The sequence below is a fragment of the Pelophylax lessonae genome (assembly GCF_965119305.1).
Source record: "Pelophylax lessonae genome assembly, chromosome: 9".
NCBI classification, from domain to species: Eukaryota; Metazoa; Chordata; class Amphibia; order Anura; family Ranidae; genus Pelophylax; species Pelophylax lessonae.
In genome coordinates this window covers 22,754,250-22,772,472 of record NC_138776.1, presented here as the reverse complement: position 1 = coordinate 22,772,472, position 18,223 = coordinate 22,754,250, and the positions used below count along the sequence as shown (strand labels likewise).

At 42.4% G+C, this 18,223-nt stretch overlaps 1 protein-coding gene across 1 annotated transcript in view; it reads left to right on the top strand.

The window, feature by feature from the left end:
- Positions 1-18,223, top strand: part of HPSE2 (heparanase 2 (inactive)) — a gene marked incomplete at both ends in the record, with an annotated part of 422,804 nt that overhangs the window by 226,824 nt on the left and 177,757 nt on the right. Inside the window, one exon of the mRNA XM_082267677.1 lies at positions 16,993-17,166. Coding sequence (XP_082123803.1) covers positions 16,993-17,166 — 174 coding nt within the window. The remainder of the gene's footprint in view (positions 1-16,992; positions 17,167-18,223) is intronic.

Sequence of the window (18,223 nt, the reverse complement as noted above, 5' to 3'; positions counted from 1 at the left end):
GAGGATTGGCAACAAATAATGATCCTTCTCCTTGATGCCACAAATTCTAGGGTTCTTTCACAGGCTTTGAAGAATGAGGGAGCCCATGCATTGCAATTTTGCGAAGGCATGAGAAGCAGAGTCCTCAGGGTCACTGAGGATTACAGTATCTGGGAACTGCAATTTTAATTTTTTACATTATAAACAAAAAAAGAGCGACAATTCAGAAAAAAAACAATATTTTTTACATTCTGCTATATAACATTCCCTAAAAAAGAAAAAAAAATGTAAAAATCAAAATTTTTCATCCTTTTAGGCCAATTTGTATTCTGCTACATGTTTAAAAAAAATCGCAATAAGCGTATTTTGATTGGTTTGCGCAAACGTTATCGCGTCTACAAACTAGGGGAAAGATTTATTACATTTTAAATTTTTTTTTTAATTTTTTACTAGTAATGGTAGCGATCTGCGATTTTTAGCAGGACTGCGACATTGCGGCAGACTGATCGGACACCTAACTGACATTTTTGACACTTTTGGGGGGACCAATGACATTACTACTGTAATCAGTGCTAAAAATATGCACTGTTACTGTAATAATGACACTGGCAGGGAAGGGGTTAACACTGTGGGTGATCAAAGGGTTAGGTGTGAGCCTAGGGGAGTGTTTTCTAACTGTATGGGGGAGAGACTTGTGAAATGATCATAGAGACATGTGATCCTATATAGAAGGATCACAGGCGCTCTGTAATCATTTCAGAGAGAACAACGGTCTGCTGTGTTTACAACAGCTGATCGTCATTCTATCTCAGCGGGGAGCAATCGCGGGTGCCCGGTGGCAATCGCGGCCGCTGGCCCTGTGGATCGGCATCCCCACTGCCTAGTGGAGGGCAGGAGAGCGCACGCTCTCCCCCAGCAACGCTCCACCCAGTACTCATGCATCAATTTGTGCAGCCGAGCCATCCTGCTGCAGTATATCTACGATGAGCGGTCGGCAAGTGGTTAAAGGTACAGGGGCACCCTAAGCGCCCATCACATAGCACAATGGCAGTTAAGGATTCCAGTGTGTCCCCTTACCAGTATACATCAACAACAAACAAAATTGCCCCTGCCCTCATCTTTAACTGGCCCTCACAGCAAGGAGCACATGGAAGGGCTGCGCATGCAATACAAAATCAGAAACATTTTCTGCTTAACTCCCCAACCAGTCTGCTTAGCAACCAAATTAACCTGTCTAACAATATGGTTTAAAAACATTGGTTTAGTTAGCACACATTTGCAACACATGCTTAAGCTGCAAGGCCACTTCATGCGTTTTCAAATGTGTGCTAACTAAACCCCTGTTTTTTGTTATTGAAAATGTTTAATTGCACATTGATCAGGGGTTAGGTTACACTTCAGGTTATTCTAGTAATGTTTTGGGGCGGTGGGGGAGTAAATTTGTTTCTAACAGCTCCACGATGTGATGAAATAGGGTGGCTGCTCTCTACTCTTCCATAATGACTGCCTCGTTGGGGTTGTGCCTCGCCCTTACTTTTCTCCTCTGCTCTATCCGGCACCCAAGTCACGCCGGTGACCCCATCATCATCCCTTCCATCCTCATCATTACTGGAGACAACTTAATAAATTGGCAGTCATGTTCCCCCAGCTCTAGCGTATTTCTGTTTACTAGTGTTCCTACCTTCCTCAACCTCAGAACCAACATCAGAAGCAAGTAATGCCTGTGCATCGTCAAGGTGCAAGTGGCTGATGCTATGTTAAATTAACTCAGCTGACTCTTCCATGCATGATGCTGTGGCTATGGCAGGAGTAGCTGTGGGCAAGAAGGCAGAATAAGCCACTCTGGCAGCTGCGGTGCACTAAGAACTAGTCTCTGCTTGAGTGATAAAGGATGAGGTTGGTTTAGTAAGCCAGTCTACCACCTCCTCCACATGCTGTGGATAGATAGCACAGGGAACATCACTAAACAGAAGAAATGGTGCCCTGCCTGAGGACAGATTATGTCCACACTGCTGGCCCCCTCAAAGTGCCATGGGAATGTCTGCCTGTTCTTGTTGGCCTCCCAGACATTATAGGAGGGGGGCTTATTACTGAAATGTAGTAGAGACAGGGAAATATGTACTTAGATGCGCTTTAATCAATGGAAAGTGGCATTTGGTGCACTTTAACTTGAATACTCACTATGCAGACACACTCCACTGACACACTACATAATACTGCAGTAAAACTGCACTGGCGTACTTCAATATGCTGCAATAAAAATGCACTGACGTACTTCAATATACTGCAGTAAAAGTGCACTAACACACTTTAATATACTGCAGTAAAAGTGCACTAACGCACTTCATAATACTGCAGTAAAAGTGCACTAACGCACTTCATAATACTGCAGTAAAAGTGCACTAACGCACTTCATTTTACTGCAGTAAAAGTGCTCTGACACGCTTCAATATACTGCAGTAAAACTGCACTGCTGCACTACAATATACTGCAGTAAAACTGCCCTGACACACTACAATATACTGCAGTAAAACTGCCCTGACACACTACAATATACTGCAGTAAAACTGCCCTGAAACGCTAAACTGGCACTATAGTAAAAATGAATGGTCGCACTACATTCACGTTGCACTATCACTGTATTCACACTAAACTGATACTTTACACACACAATAGAATCACAATGGAACACTATAGTACACTAACTCGCTAGTAGCAATGAACAGAGCCCTGTTCTATCTATCTCCACTCTAATATCACACTGCAAATGGCTGCTTTGGGAAAGAATCTTTTATAGTGTCAGGTGGGACTAGGAGCAATGAGCCATGATTGGAGAGAGTCATCATGACTGTGTTCAATCATGGCTCGGACAGTGCTATGTTTGGACAAAGCCTTAATTGCTTCAACCAATCAGGACTTCCAATGCACTTTGCGGCGCGGGGAACATGACTGCCAATTTGTTGTGTACTAGTGTTCTCCCCTCGCTGTAGGCTCATGTTCTCATCTTCCTCAACCTGTGAGCCAACATCAGAATCAGGTAATGCCTGTGCATCATCAAGGTGCAAGTGGCTGATACTGTGTTAAAATAACTAAGCTAACTCCTCTATGCATGATTATATGGCTATGGCAGGAGTAGCTGTGGGCAAGAAGGCAGAATAAGCCACTCTGGCAGCTGCTGTGCACTAAGCACTAGTCTCTGCTTGGGTGATAAAGGATGAGGAGGATGAGGATGGTTTAGTAAGCCAGTCGACCACCTCCTCCGCATGCTGTGACTGGATAGCATGGGTAAAATCACTTAACAGAAGAAATTGTGCCCTGCCTGAGGACGGATTACGTCCACCTTTGCCTGTGGACACAGACACTGCGGCCCCCACACAGTGCCATGGGAATGTCTGCCTCTACTTGTTGACCTTTCAGACATTATGGGTGGGTTGGGGGGGGGGGCGGCTTATTACCAAAATGTAGTAGAGATAGGGAAATATGTGCTTAGATGCGCTTTAATCAATGGAAAGTGGTATTTGGTGCACTTTAACTTGAATACTCACTACACAGACAAACTTCACTGATGCACTATATAATATACTGCAGTAAAACTGCACTAACACACTTCAATATACTGCAGTAAAAGTGCACTAACGCACTTCAATATACTGCAGTATAAGCGCACTGACGTACTTCAATATACTGCAGTAAAAGTGCACTAACGCACTTCAATATACTGCAGTAAAAGTGCACTAACAAAATGTAATATACTGCAGTTAAAGTGCATTAATGTAATTCAATATACTGCAGTAAAAGGGCACTAACGCACATCAATATACTGTAGTAAAAGTGCACTAACGCACTTCAGTATACTGCAGTAAAAGTGCATTAATGCAATTCAATATACTTCAGTAAAAGTGCACTAACGCATATCAATATACTGTATTAAAAGTGCACTTACGCACTTCAGTATACTGCAGTAAAAGTACATTAATGTAATTCAATATACTGTAGTAAAAGTACTCTGACGCACTTCAATATATTGCAGTAAAAGTGCACTAACACACTTCAAAATACTGCAGTAAAAGTGCACTAATGCACTTCAATATACTGCAGTAAAAGTGCCCTGATGCACTTCAACATACTGCAATAAATGTACACTAACACACTTCAATATTCTGTAGTAAAAGTGCACTAATGCACTTCAACATACTACAGTAAAAGTGCACTGACGTACTTCAATATACTGCAGTAAAAGTGCACTAACACACTTTATTATACTGCAGTAAAATAGCACTAACGCACTTAAAAATACTGCAGTAAAAGTGCACTAACGCAATTCAATATACTTCAGTAAAATTGCACTAATGTACATCAATATACTGTAGTAAAAGTGCACTAACGCACTTCAGTATACTGCAGTAAAAGTGCATTAATGTAATTCAATATACTGCAGTAAAAGTGCACTAACGCACATCAATATACTGTAGTAAAAGTGCACTAATGCACTTCAGTATACTGCAGTAAAAGTGCATTAATGTAATTCAATATACTGCAGTAAAAGTGCACTAATGCACTTCAATATACTGCAGTAAAAGTGCCCTGACACACTTCAATATACTGCAGTAAAAGTACACTAACACACTTATATATTTTGTAGTGAAAGTGCACTTACGCACTTCAATATAATGCAGTAAAAGTGCACTAACGCAATTTAATATACTATAGTAAAAGTGCCCTGACATATTTCAGTATACTGCAGAAAAAGTGACCTGACGCACTTTAATATACTGCAGTAAAAGTGCACTAACGCACTTCCATCTACTGCACTAAATGTGCAAATAACACACTTTAATATACTGCAGTAAAAGTACACTAACACACTTCAATATACTTCGGTAAAAGTGCACTTATGTATTTCAATATACTGCAGTAAAAGTGCACTAACCCACGTCATTTTACTGCAGTAAAAATGCTCTGACACGCTTCAATATACTGCAGTAAAACTGCCCTGGCACACTACAATATACTGCAGTAAAACTGCCCTGATGCACTACAATATACTGCAGTAAAACTCCCCTGACACTCTACACTGACACACTTCAATATTCTGCAGCAAACCTGCCCTGACACACTAAACTGACACTATAGTAAAAATGAACAGTCGCCCTACATTCACACTGCACTATCACTATATTCACACTACGCTGATACTTTACATGCACAATACAATCACAATAGCACACTATAGTACACTAACTCGCTAGTAGCAATGAATAAAGCCCTGTTCCATCTATCTCCACTCCAATATCAAACAGAAAATGGCTGCTCTGGGAAGGAATGTTTTATAGAGTCGGGTGGGACTTTGAGCAATGAGCCATGATTGGAGAGTCGTCATGACTGTATTCAATCATGGCTCTGACAGTGCTTTGTGCCCTGATTGGGCAAAGCCCTAATTACTGCAGCCAATCAGGACTTCCAATGCACCTTGCGGCATGCAGTGCATTGTTGGGTGTTCGGTGGCCAAAAAAAGGTCAACAATTTGGGTGTTGCCGAAAAAGGCAAACAGCCCAACACTACCAGCTAGGCCCTTACTCCAATGGAGTCAGGATCCAAGATAGTGAATCTTCTTCTTTGCTCCATGATTTCATCACAGGAGGCCAAAAAGGTCTTCATTCAAATGGAGTCACTATCCAAGATGGTGAATCCTCTTCTTTGCTCCATGATATCACAACGGCTGGCCATCAAGGTCTTCACTCCGATGGAGCAGGGATCCAAGATAGTGAATCCACTTCTTTGCTCCATGGAGTTATCACAAGGGGCCAAAAAGGTCTTAATTCAAATGGAGTCACTATCTAAGATGGTGAATTCTCTTCTTTGCTCCATAGCATTACAATTAGTGGTCAACAAGGTCTTCACTCTAATAGAGCTGGGATCCAATATGGTGCCCTGCATCACTTTCTGCAGATGGATCCCACTGGATACTAGCCCTTTGCTAATTGGCCGGTAGGGTATCAACAGTGACAATGTTGATCACTCTCCTCCTTGCAAAGAGAAAGTTTCACAGGGTAACAATGCTGCCTTGAATTCACTGCAGACATATAGCATTGTCATCCTATGGGAGGAAGGTCCATGGACTGGCAAAATCATGAGGTCTTTCTTTTATGAATGAAAGTACTTTGATTAACTTAAAGGAGACACATTTATTGATTGGTAATGATTAATTTGGGAATTTCTACTTTTTCAGTCAGAGTCATAATTTCATTGCTGGTTTACAATAAGTGCAGTCTGGGCTTTAGTTCAGAGCCCAGATTGATAAGGGGATTCAGGTCATTACCATCACCATCACCATCAGTGGGCCAAGTCTAATTTTCACAGCAAGGAAAAACTGGACAGGTTATGTTTTTAAAGATGTGAAGAAATTATCTTATAGAGCCGGGGTCCTCAATAGGTGGACTCCGGGCCGCGTCCAGACCCACACGCACTTAAATCTGGACCCCCGAAGTGGTCTCCTTCCTTCTGTCATCGCGGGGGGCAGAATGGAGAGCATCGGAGTGGCTGTGTCTTACACTGGCAGCACCGCATGATTACAAAAAGCCAAGTTCTTCTGCTTACCCGGCGGAGAGGCTGTCATACGAAGTCCCGCCTCCTGGACTGGCTCCTACCTATGATAGACAGAACACTGGTGACGTCTATTATAGGAGCCAGTCCAGGAGGCGGGGCTTTGTATGACAGCCTCTCCGCCGGGTAAGCAGAAGAACTTGGCTTTTTGTAATCATGCGGCGCTGCCAGTGTAAGACACAGCCACTCCGATCCTCTCCATTCTGCCCCCCGCTGATGACTTGGCTTTTTGTAATCATGCGGCGCTCTAATCCGCACTGGTCACTCTGCATTAATGGGGGCACACACACTAGTCACTCTGCATTAATGGGGGCACGCACACTGGTCACTCTGCATTAATGGGGGAACACTGGTCACTCTGCATTAATGGGGGCATGCACACTGATCACTCTGCATTAATGGGGGCACACACACTGATCACTCTGCATTAATGGGGGCACACACACTGGTCACTCTGCATTAATGGGGGCACACTGGTCACTCTGCATTAATGGGGGCACACTGGTCACTCTGCATTAATGGGGACACACACACTGGTCACTCTGCATTAATGGGGGCACACTGGTCACTCTGCATTAATGGGGGCACACTGGTCACTCTGCATTAATGGGGGCACACTGGTCACTCTGCATTAATGGGGGCACACACACTGGTCACTCTGCATTAATGGGGGCACACTGGTCACTCTGCATTAATGGGGGCACACACACTGGTCACTCTGCATTAATGGGGGCACACTGGTCACTCTGCATTAATGGGGGCACACTGGTCACTCTGCAATTAATGGGGTCACTGGTCACTCTGCATTGAATGGGGGCAAGTTTTGGGGAATGTCTTTTTTTGTTGTTGGCATTCTGTATTTGAAATTTGACGGTCAGTTTCCAGACCTCGGACTAAATGTAAAATTGGTAAGTGGACCTTTCAAGTTTACATTTGAGTACCCCTGTTATAGAGTATGGCATTAACATGTAAATACATGGCACTGCACAAGGTGTGATGTGCAAAGCAAAGGTCCAGGATTGTTTTTAAATGCTGCTTTTTTATTGAACTTCTCGTCAAAGAACCAAAAGAACTATAATATTAGAACATGCTAAGATTTGTAACGTGGAGTATGTATATCTGTGATCTGAATGTAAATGACGGGTTGTATTAGAGGGAGGACGCGGCACATCTGAGTGCAAAGGCGGGACAGTTAGGATGTATAATATACAATGACAGAACATTATTGATAGAGATTTTATCATACACAGAAGAGAGAGGAAGAATGGAGAGATACTCACAACTATGCCCTGAGGGGAACACTCATGTAGAGTTCCCCAAAATAAATCTCATGTGTCGGCTGACCTGTGAGTTTCGCAGCTTAGACCCCATTAATGGATGAGTGTCAGAACTTGTAATGAAATATATTCATCGGATTCCACATGGAGGAGTTCTTTGGTGGTTGGGAGCGCTGACAATGGCTCATTTACTGGATGGATGTAAAAGCAAAAGAACAAGGTGAAGCTCTGAAATACATTATGACAGTAAGGAATGTATGAGTACAACCCTAATGATATACCAAAGGATGGCTTATTATACCAGACTGGATGCTGCATTCAATTATGAGGCTTTGTCATCCCTTCAGGCAAATAAACACGTTATTATGACTCTGCCTGTCCGAGGGAGATCAGGAAATGCTGATCAGCATCGGGTCTCATTTATTTTTCGGTAGCTGTTGATTTCGAGAATAAAAATTGTGAAATACAAAATCTCTATCTCATCCCTTTTAATTTATGAACTCAGAATCACCATTTTCAGAATGAGGGCATGATCCGGCTTAACCTCCCCCTGTCAGATGGAGGAGGACACCACATCAAACCACCCATTCAACCTCAAAAATCACTCATCCCAGCAGAGTTGGGTGTCTCCTGGCCAACATCCCAAATTCTGACAAAAAAGAAAATAGACCCCCCCTAGGGTGGCGGGATTTTAAAGGCCAAAAGAACACCACAAATATGTATACAAAAATGTATTTAATAGATCATATTAAAATCACATAGACAAGTTAAAGAGAAGTGTTAAAAGAGAAATGGTATACAAAATATTCATACAAAAGTGCAACATGGAGAACAAATCCTGATTACAACAGATGTAATGATGCACAAGTTTCAAACGCACCCAACGCGTTTCAGGAAATACCCTTTGTCAGGGACGTAGGTATAGGAAATACTATACGTACATAGATTTTCATATAAATAAGGCCACTGACATATCAGTCGGGTGGCCCACTGATATGTCAGTGGCCTTATTTATATGAAAATCTATATACGCACAGTATTTCCTATACCTACATTCCTGAGGAAGGGTATTTCCCGAAATGCGTTGGGTGCGTTGAAAACTTGTGCATCATTACATCTGTTGTAGTCAGGATTGTTCTCCATATTACACCTTTGTATGAATATTTTGTATACCATTTCTCTTTCAACACTTGTCTATAACCCATTCAACCTCTTACACACCAAGCCACTGATGGAAGATCTTCCTGGAAGCATGCAAGTGTGCAATGTGATTTTATAGAAGGGGGTAGGAATGAAAGGCAATGGGTGGTTGTATACCATTTCTCTTTCAACACTTGTCTATAACCCATTCAACCTCTTACACATCAAGCCACTGATGGAAGATCTTCCTGGAAGCATGCAAGTGTGCAATGTGATTTTATAGAAGGGGGTAGGAATGAAAGGCAATGGGTCGAGGACACTATAGCGATTGGCCAAGGCAGTCCCTTGAAGAGGCTCAGCCAGGCAGGTGACAACGCTCTGTCTCCACATCTTCCAGTTGTGCTTCTATGTTGTCACCCTTTCACACAGGCTTACAGTAGAGACTACAAGAGACTCATTTAACACACATTACACAGACATGGCTGACTCATCTGATTGTATTGATTGGTAATCTTTTTACAGGGAAGGAAGGCATGCTAAACCAAAGCAATAAACCGGGGATGGAGGCATATGACTCTACCCAGTCATTGCCTCATTTAAAGTCCTACATATCCCCCCTTCTTTTTTTAATAGCAATAAACTGATTTTGACACCTTGGTAGGTACAGCGTCACGAAAGGCTTTAAGTGGGAGGTTTAATATAAGGTATAAATCCGGTACATAGGAAGTGACTGTGATATTTTAATTTGTGGATGGTAGTGGAGTTCCAGTTTAAGGGATGCCCATTGACATCATGCTTTGTTATTGGTACCAACCATCGGAAGATCTTATTTTTTTTTCTGTCAATTTGTTTCCGCTGTTTGCATGTTCCCTGAAATGTGGACCATCAGTTGGGTACATTCCAACCTTTTAGTGACTATATTATTATAGTCAACTTAATACTTTTCAAATATTATCTATATACCACAGTGTTTCCAACCTCAATCCTCAGGTACCCCTAACAGGTAATGTTTACAGGATTTCTTCACCTTGGATAGTCGCTTTAAATCAATTTCAATGATTTAGTATTTATGAGAGCTAAATTTTCTAAGTGAAAGCCCCAAAACATAGCCCATTGGGGGTACTTGAGGACTGAGTGTGGGAACCACTGGTCTAGACCAATGAAGCTCTGGGAGTAGATATAAAAGCAATGCATGTTTGGAATAGGAGAGGCGTTGGTCCTTGGAGTTCCAGAAGGTCAAGCTGAAGAGACAGAAGGACCCATAGGAAAGCCCCAAAACATGGCTCCGTTGGGGGTACTTGAGGACTGAGTGTGGGAACCACTGGTCTAGCCCAATGAAGCTCTGGGAGTAGATATAAAAGCAATGATTGTATGGAATAGGAGAGGCGTTGGTTCTTGGAGTTCCAGAAGGTCAAGCTGAAGAGACAGAAGGACCCATAGGAAGGCTACGAGTGCCAACCGGAAAAATTAGAGGAGAGGTGGGAGAGCCCTTATAGTGTAGTGGGTATCTTTATTATAATTGTCGGTTCATAAAAAAAGATAAACGGGAATTTAGAAAGAAAAACAGAAAACCAAAATAATTTACATCTGGTGAGGTTGAGGTCATCCCATGGGGTAAGGCACGCAACTGTCTGTGATTGCAGGTAGGGAAAAAGCCGTTTTCCTATGCAGGATATATTGTAGGTTTTCGCTCTCAATGCTTCAAGGGCCCTGATCCTGAATCCTCTGGGGGGGGAGTTCATAGGCAGGAGGTGTGCTTTTTGAATAAGAGGAGGTCAAAAAAACTGTCAGTGTCTCGGATGGCAGTGATGTCGTTGGAGTGCTTGATAGGATTGTGGTGTGTGATGTGTCCAAGTATGGAGCAGGGTCGTAGTGTACAATAAATGACAGAAAGCTTAATTTAATCAAAAGACGTGTTTCGTGGCTCACATTTGCCAGTTACGGGTGATATACAAACGTTTTTTGCTTTCTGGCATTGGATTTCTCCAGGGTATGCTCCAGTTGGGTTTTTTACCTCCTTCTAGCCACGAAATGCATGTTTGGCCTTCCCAGTAGAGCTGCACGATTCTGGCCAAAATGAGAATCACGATTTTTTAGCTTGGAATAAAGATCACGATTCTCTCTTGATTCTCTGTGTAACAAAAAAAAAATTGGGATAACTTACTGTTACGTTTTTTTTTTTTATTCATTAAAGTCTATTAATTGTGTTTGAAAGACTGCTGCGCAAATACAGTGTGACATAAAATATTACAACAATCGCCATTTTATTCTGTATGGTCTCTGCTAAAAACATATATAAAATGTTTGGGGGTTCTAAGTACTTTTCTAGCAAAAAAAACTGATTTTAACTTGCAAGCAACAAGTGTCAGAAAAAGGTCTAGTCTTTAAGAGGTTAAACTTCCTTTCTCCCTGGCAGAGGGAAGGAAAAGATACAATGTAATCATTTTGTTTATAGTTACTGGGAGACTTAATGCTGATAGGCGTTTGCCGGGAGGCTTTTTTTTTTTTCACAGCTGTTCAGCTATGCAAAGAATCGAGCATATGTCAGGTTTAGATCGTCAGGGGGGGGGTGAATCGAGATCACGATTTTCATACGATTAATCGTGCAGCTCTACTTCCCAGTATAGAGAATCTTCTATTTTGGATCTCAAAGTATCCAATTGGAGAAATGCTTTCATTAGCCATACAAACCACCCCAGTACTTCCTTCCAGTCTCTAACATGGTATACAGAACGAAAAGATTTGATTGGATGCCATGGAGGAGACGTTCTTAATGTTGGTTTTGGGTTGATCCTTGTGTGTCTGAAGCAATGGTACTTTTGTAGAATTGTTTAATGGAGATCAGTGATCCCTATGGTCGAGTTCCCAGCTGCGTTTCATTGAATCTGTCCCCCTGTTTTAGTGGATGGATACATACATCATGAGATTGTATCTTTTTTCGTGTGAATGATATACTATGCGTTGTTTGTTTTTTTCTTGTGATATGAAGCAGTCATCGTTTCTTCCGCTATGGATCCCTGCACATCTAAAGTTCTTCTATGTGCAGTAAGTGTAAATTTTTACAGTATTATAGAAACATGATTTATGAGCACTCATAGTCTTCTGGAGATGGTGTAAGTGGTGATAAAGGGAGTGCTGGACTGTATCAGGCCCGATTTTGATGTTCACATCGTCCTTTAATGTATCAGGTGTCAGCGGCCTGGAGGAGATGGAATCCAGATGACGGTCTACTTCTCTCTTTTAGAGATAACGGAGATGAGACTCCATTAAATAATATCTCATTTTTCACAGAGTAACATAAAAATGTCGGCGGATTGCTGGGATCTTACTTATGGAAAGTAGAAAGAAAACACATTGTGCCCTCAGAAAAATGATGTATGCAAATCCCTCCTGCATACACAGAGTCCATACACTCAGAAGATATCAGGGCAATTTGTAGGTGTTTATTCTGTCTGCCTATCAATGTAGAAGATATTAGGAGAAGATTTACATTCATCAATATTCAGAGGAAAGACTATGAAGATTATGAAGACTAACGTCTCCTGATGGCACTAGCTGCCAGCTGCCTAGACACAAGTGACAGGGACTCTTTAAGCAGTTTTACAGGACTTTTGGCACTTTTCCACTGCAAGTACCGGCTCGGCTCTACTCGGCCCTGCTTGGCCCGGTTTGCTTTTCCACTGCTGGTACCGCATGGTACGGTGTTGGAACGGTTCGGTACAGTACGGTATGGTTTGCTTTTTCACTAAAGTAGTACTAAATTTAAGTGGGTGGGATAACAACGCGGTGGGTGGGATTCTCTGACCAATCAGTGGCTAGTAGTGACTGCATGCAAAGGTTTGTGGGATATGGTACCAGTTATGGTACCTGTTGGAACCACAATCGAGTAGGTAGTGTTTTTTCAGAGCCGTACCGTACCGTACCATTCGGTTCCATGCAGTGGAAAAGCGCCGCCGTACTGTACCGTACCGAACCGTTCCGACACTATACCATGCGGTACCAGCAGTGGAAAAGCACAAAAGCGTGCCGAACCGTTCGGTTCCATGCAGTGGAAAAGCGCCATAAGTGGCTATTTCTGCACTGAGCATTCCTCCAATATCAGTACAGGGGTGTAAATACAGTCTATATGACCATGTCAGTACAGGGGTGTATATATATATATATATATATATATATATATATATATATATATATATATATATATACATATACACATATATGACTATATATATATATATATATATATATATATATATATATATATGACTATGTAAAAAGAGGTGTATATCTGATTTTGTCAGTACAGGGTGTATATAATACACTATATTGTCAAAAGTATTGGGACGCCTGCCTTTACACGCACATGAACTTTAATGGCATCCCAGTCTTGGTCAGTAGGGTTCAATATTGAGTTGGTCCACCCTTTAACAGCTTCAACTCTTCTGGGAAGGCTGTCCACAAGGTTTAGGAGTGTATCTATGGGAATTTTTGACCATTCTTACATAAGCGCATTTGTGAGGTCAGGCACTGATATTGGACGAGAAGGCCTGGCTTGCAGTCTCCACTCTAATTTGTCCCAAAGGTGTTCTATCGGGTTGAGGTCGGGACTCTATGCTGGCCATTCAAGTTCTTCCACCCCAAACTCGCTTATCCATGTCTTTATAGATCTTGCTTTGTGCACTGGTCCAAATCATTTGGTGGAGGCGGAATTTTGGTGTGGGTGGCTTTTTAGGGGTTGGGCTTGACCCCTTAGTTCCAGTGAAGGGCACTCAGCATACCAAGACATTTTGGACAATTCCATGCTCTCAACTTTGTGGGAACAGTTTGGGGATGGTCCCTTCCTGTTCTAACATGACTGCGCACCAGTGCACAAAGAAAGGTCTATAAAGACATGGATGAGCGAGTTTGGGTTGGAAGAACCTGTCTGGCCTGCACACTCAACCTAATAGAACACTTTTCTGAAGATTTAGAGTAGAGACTGCGAACCAGGCCTTCTCATCCAAGTGACTACTTACAGTATGTAAACTGATGACTTTTCCCATCTGGAGGGGTTTGTTTGTGCCCCCCCAAAATTTTTATCACCACTAATCTGCACTAAGTACCCCATAATGACAAAGTGAAAACAGAATTTTGGGAAATGTCTGTGAATTTATTAAAAAGGAAAAACTGAAATCTCACATTGGCAGAAATATTCAGACCATTTGCAACAACACTTGAAGTTTAGCACAGGTGCCTTTCGTTTCTCTTGATCGTTGCTGAGATGCTTCTACACTTTGATTGGAGGCCACCTGTGGTAAACTGAACTGATTGGACAATATTTGGAAAGGCACACACCTGTCTATAAAAGGCTTCAGAACTGACAATGCATACTGTATCAGAGCAAAAACCATGAGGTTAAAAGGAACTGCCCGCGGAGCTCAGAGACAGGATCATTGCAAGGCACAGATCTGGGGAAGGCTACAAAAACATTCCTGCTGCACTGAAGGTTCCCAGGAGCACAGAAGTCTCCATAATTCTTAAATTGAAGAAGTTTGGCACAACCAGTATTCATCCAAGAGCTAGTCGCCCGGCCAAACCAAGCAATTGGGGGAGAATGGCCTTAGAAAGAGAGGTGACCAAGAACCCGATGGTCACTCTTACTGATATACAGAGATCTTGTGTGGAGATGGGACAACGTTCCAGTAGGACAACCATCACCGCAGCCCTCCACAGATCTGGGGCTTTATGGCAGAGTGGCTGGACAGAAGCCCCTCCTTGGTGCAAAACACATGAAAGCACCTGAAGGACTCTCAGACTGTGAGGAAGAAGATTCTCTGGTTTGAAAAAAACAAGATTGAACTCTTTGGCCTCAAATCTAATTGTTATGTCTGGAGGAAATCAGGCACCGCTCATCACCTGCCCAATACCATCCCAACAGCGAAGCATGGTGGTTGCAACATCATGCTGTGGGGGTGGGACTGGGAGACTGATCAGGGTTCAGAGAAAGTAGAATGGATCAAAGTACAGAGATATTCTTAATGAAAACCTGTTCCAAAGCACATCAGGCTGGGCCGAAGGTTCACCTTCCAACATGACAGCCATTCTAAGCACACAGCCAAGATAACAAAGGAGTGGCTTAACCACTTTACCACCGGAGGATTTTGCTGTCTTAGGTCCAGGCCACTTTTTGCGATTCAGCACTGTGCGACTTTAACTGACAATTGCGCGGTCAGGCGACGCCGTACCCAAACGAAATTTACGTCCTTTTTTCCCAAAAACAGAGCTTTCTTTTGGTGGTATTTGATCACCTGTGCGATTTTTACTTTTTGCGCTATAAACAAAAAAAGAGCATAGATTTTGAAAAAATAACAATATTTTTCACATTTTTTATATGAAATTCCCCCCCAAAAAAAAGTAAAAATCTAAATTTTTTTAAATTTTTGGGCAATTTGTTTTCTGCTACCTATGTTTGGTAAAAAAAAATCACAATAAGCATATTTTGATTGGTTTGCGCAAAAGTTATTGCGTTTACTATGGGAAAGATTTCTGTCATTTTTAGTGTTTTTTTTTTTTAACAAATAATGGCGGCGCTCTGCGATTTTTTTTTATGAGGGACTGCGACATTGCGGCGGACAGATCGGACCCTTGACTGACATTTTTGACACTTTTGGGGGTACCAGTGACATTACTGCAGTAATCAGTGCTATACATATGCACTGTTACTGTAAAAATGACCCTGGAGGGGAAGGGGTTAATTTTATTGGAGAGGGAGGGGTTAATGTATGCCTGGTGCTTACTAACGTGTGTGGGGGGAGGTGAATGAGTGACACAGGGACAGATCGCAGGTTCAGCTATGCTGAACCCTGCAATCTGACCCTGTCTGTCACTTAGGAGATCCGCCCGCTTTGTTTACACAAGCGGGCGGATCTCCAGACTCGATTCCCCGACGATCGGGGAAGAGCGGCGGTGATCACCGCCGCTCCTCCCCTGGCCCGACTCCCGCTGTGACTGAATACAGCCGGAGCGAGCATCCGGCGGCGCGAGCGCGCCGCCCACAAGGGGAGGAGTCCAGCGAAGTAGGTCTACGTCGCTGGACGGGAACGAGCCACTTTGTCGCAGTACAGTCAACATGACTGGTCGGCAAGTGGTTAAGGACAACTCTGTGAATGTCCTAGAGTGGCCAAGCCAGAGCCCAGACTTCCAACCTATTGAACATCTCTGGAGAGACCTGAAAATGGCTGTCCACCAATGGCCCCCATCCAACTTGACTCAGAATAATGGCAGGAGATCCTCCAATCCAGGTGTGCAAAGCTTGTTGCGTCATCCCCAAAAAGACTTGAGGCTGGAATTGCTGCCAAAGGTTCTTCAATGGTTTGAATAATTAATACATGTGAGATTTCAGTTTTCTCTTTTTCATAAATTCACAGACATTTCTAAAATTCGGTTTTCACTTTGTCATTATGGGGTGCTGAGTGTAGAATAATGAGAGAACAAATGACTTAACAACTGCAGTATCAGGCTGCAACATAACAACATTGAAAAAAGTGAAGTGAGGCGGATTACTTTATGAATGCACTGTATGTCCTATATGTGATAAATCAGTCCTATATGTAATGAATCAGTCCTATATGTAATACATTTAGAGAAGATGTCATATATCCAGGGAAGATGGCCTCATAATATATACTGGGGCCTCTTATAATGTATACAGGGAAGATGGTCCCTTAGCATATATATATATATATATATACATATATATATATACATACATATATATATATATATATATATATATATATATATATATATATATATATATATAGTGGACTCAACACATGACATTACTGGAAGACAATTTACTATAGAAGGTCCAATAAATAAGTTCCTGAGTGGAAGACATTACCAGGAGCGAAGGTAGATCTGATGCATGTAATCTCCTTCTCATGTCTGTGAATGGCTGACGGTTTTCTATGGAAATGCTCGTGCGCCTTACAAGCTCTTTGTTTCCTCCCAGCCAGGTCTCTTGACAAACTCTATAACTTTGTTGACTGCTCTGGACTTCATCTGATTTTTGGACTTAATGCTCTTCGGCGAAACTCAGATAATTCCTGGAACAGCTCCAGCGTGCTCAGTTTACTGAAATACAGCGCCAGCAAGAAGTACAACATTTCATGGGAATTGGGAAATGGTGAGTACGAGAGGCCGAGCCTCCTTCCTTGTGTCCTGACCTCCCTTCCAGATAGCATCTTATTTATGAATTTGTAATAGAGACACCAAACTTCTCTTCCAAGACCCAAATAACATCTGAAAGCCAGTGTTACCGTCCAAGTTCCATTATTGTTTAATTGTTTTCTTCCTCCTAATGACGAATGTTGTCTACATTGTATTCAAGACCAAGAGCTAATGGTCACAATTATAGTAACAATTCATTTCTGGCCACTTCTCGTTTAAAGGGTTAGTTCGCCATTACCAAAAACTGTAAACACAGGTAAGGGGTGCCTGTAGATATAGACAAACTGTGCAGCTTTGACCAAAGTTGAATAATGCCCTCGCTATAGGCCATTTACGTGCCCCCCAAAGCCTGGCTTGAAAAACGTCCAGAGAGGGCATCATCCCATTCTGCCTTGTTGCTAGGAGATTGCTAAGAAACTCTCAGCCATTACTGCGTAAATCCCCACAGATATATGTGCTCCACTATCTCCTCCACAAGAGAGCTTATGTTAGAGGGTTTGAATCATCTGGGAGTGTCTCATCAATGTCTTAGCAACAAGGCAGGATGGGATGATGCCATGTACTGTATGCCTTATGCTATCCATGGATATTCTACTATACTGTCTATGGGACTCTTGCCTATACTGTCCATAGATCTCCTGTCTATACTGTCCATAGATCTCCTGTCTATACTGCTCATGGATCTCCTTCCTATACTGTTCATGGATCCCGTGTCTATACTGCTCATGGCTCTCCTGCCTATACTGCCCATGGATCACCTGCCTATACTGTCCACGGATTTCCTGTCTATATTGTCCATGGATCTCCCTCTAATACTGTCCATGGATACCCCGCCTATACTGTCCATGGATATCCTCTATATGCTGTCTATGGCTCTTTCACCTATACTGTCCATAGTTCTCTCACCTATACTGTCCATGCATCTCCTGCCTATAATATCCATGGATCTCCTGCCTATTCTGGCCATGGATCTCCTGTCTATATTGTCCATGGATCTCCTGTCTATATTGTCC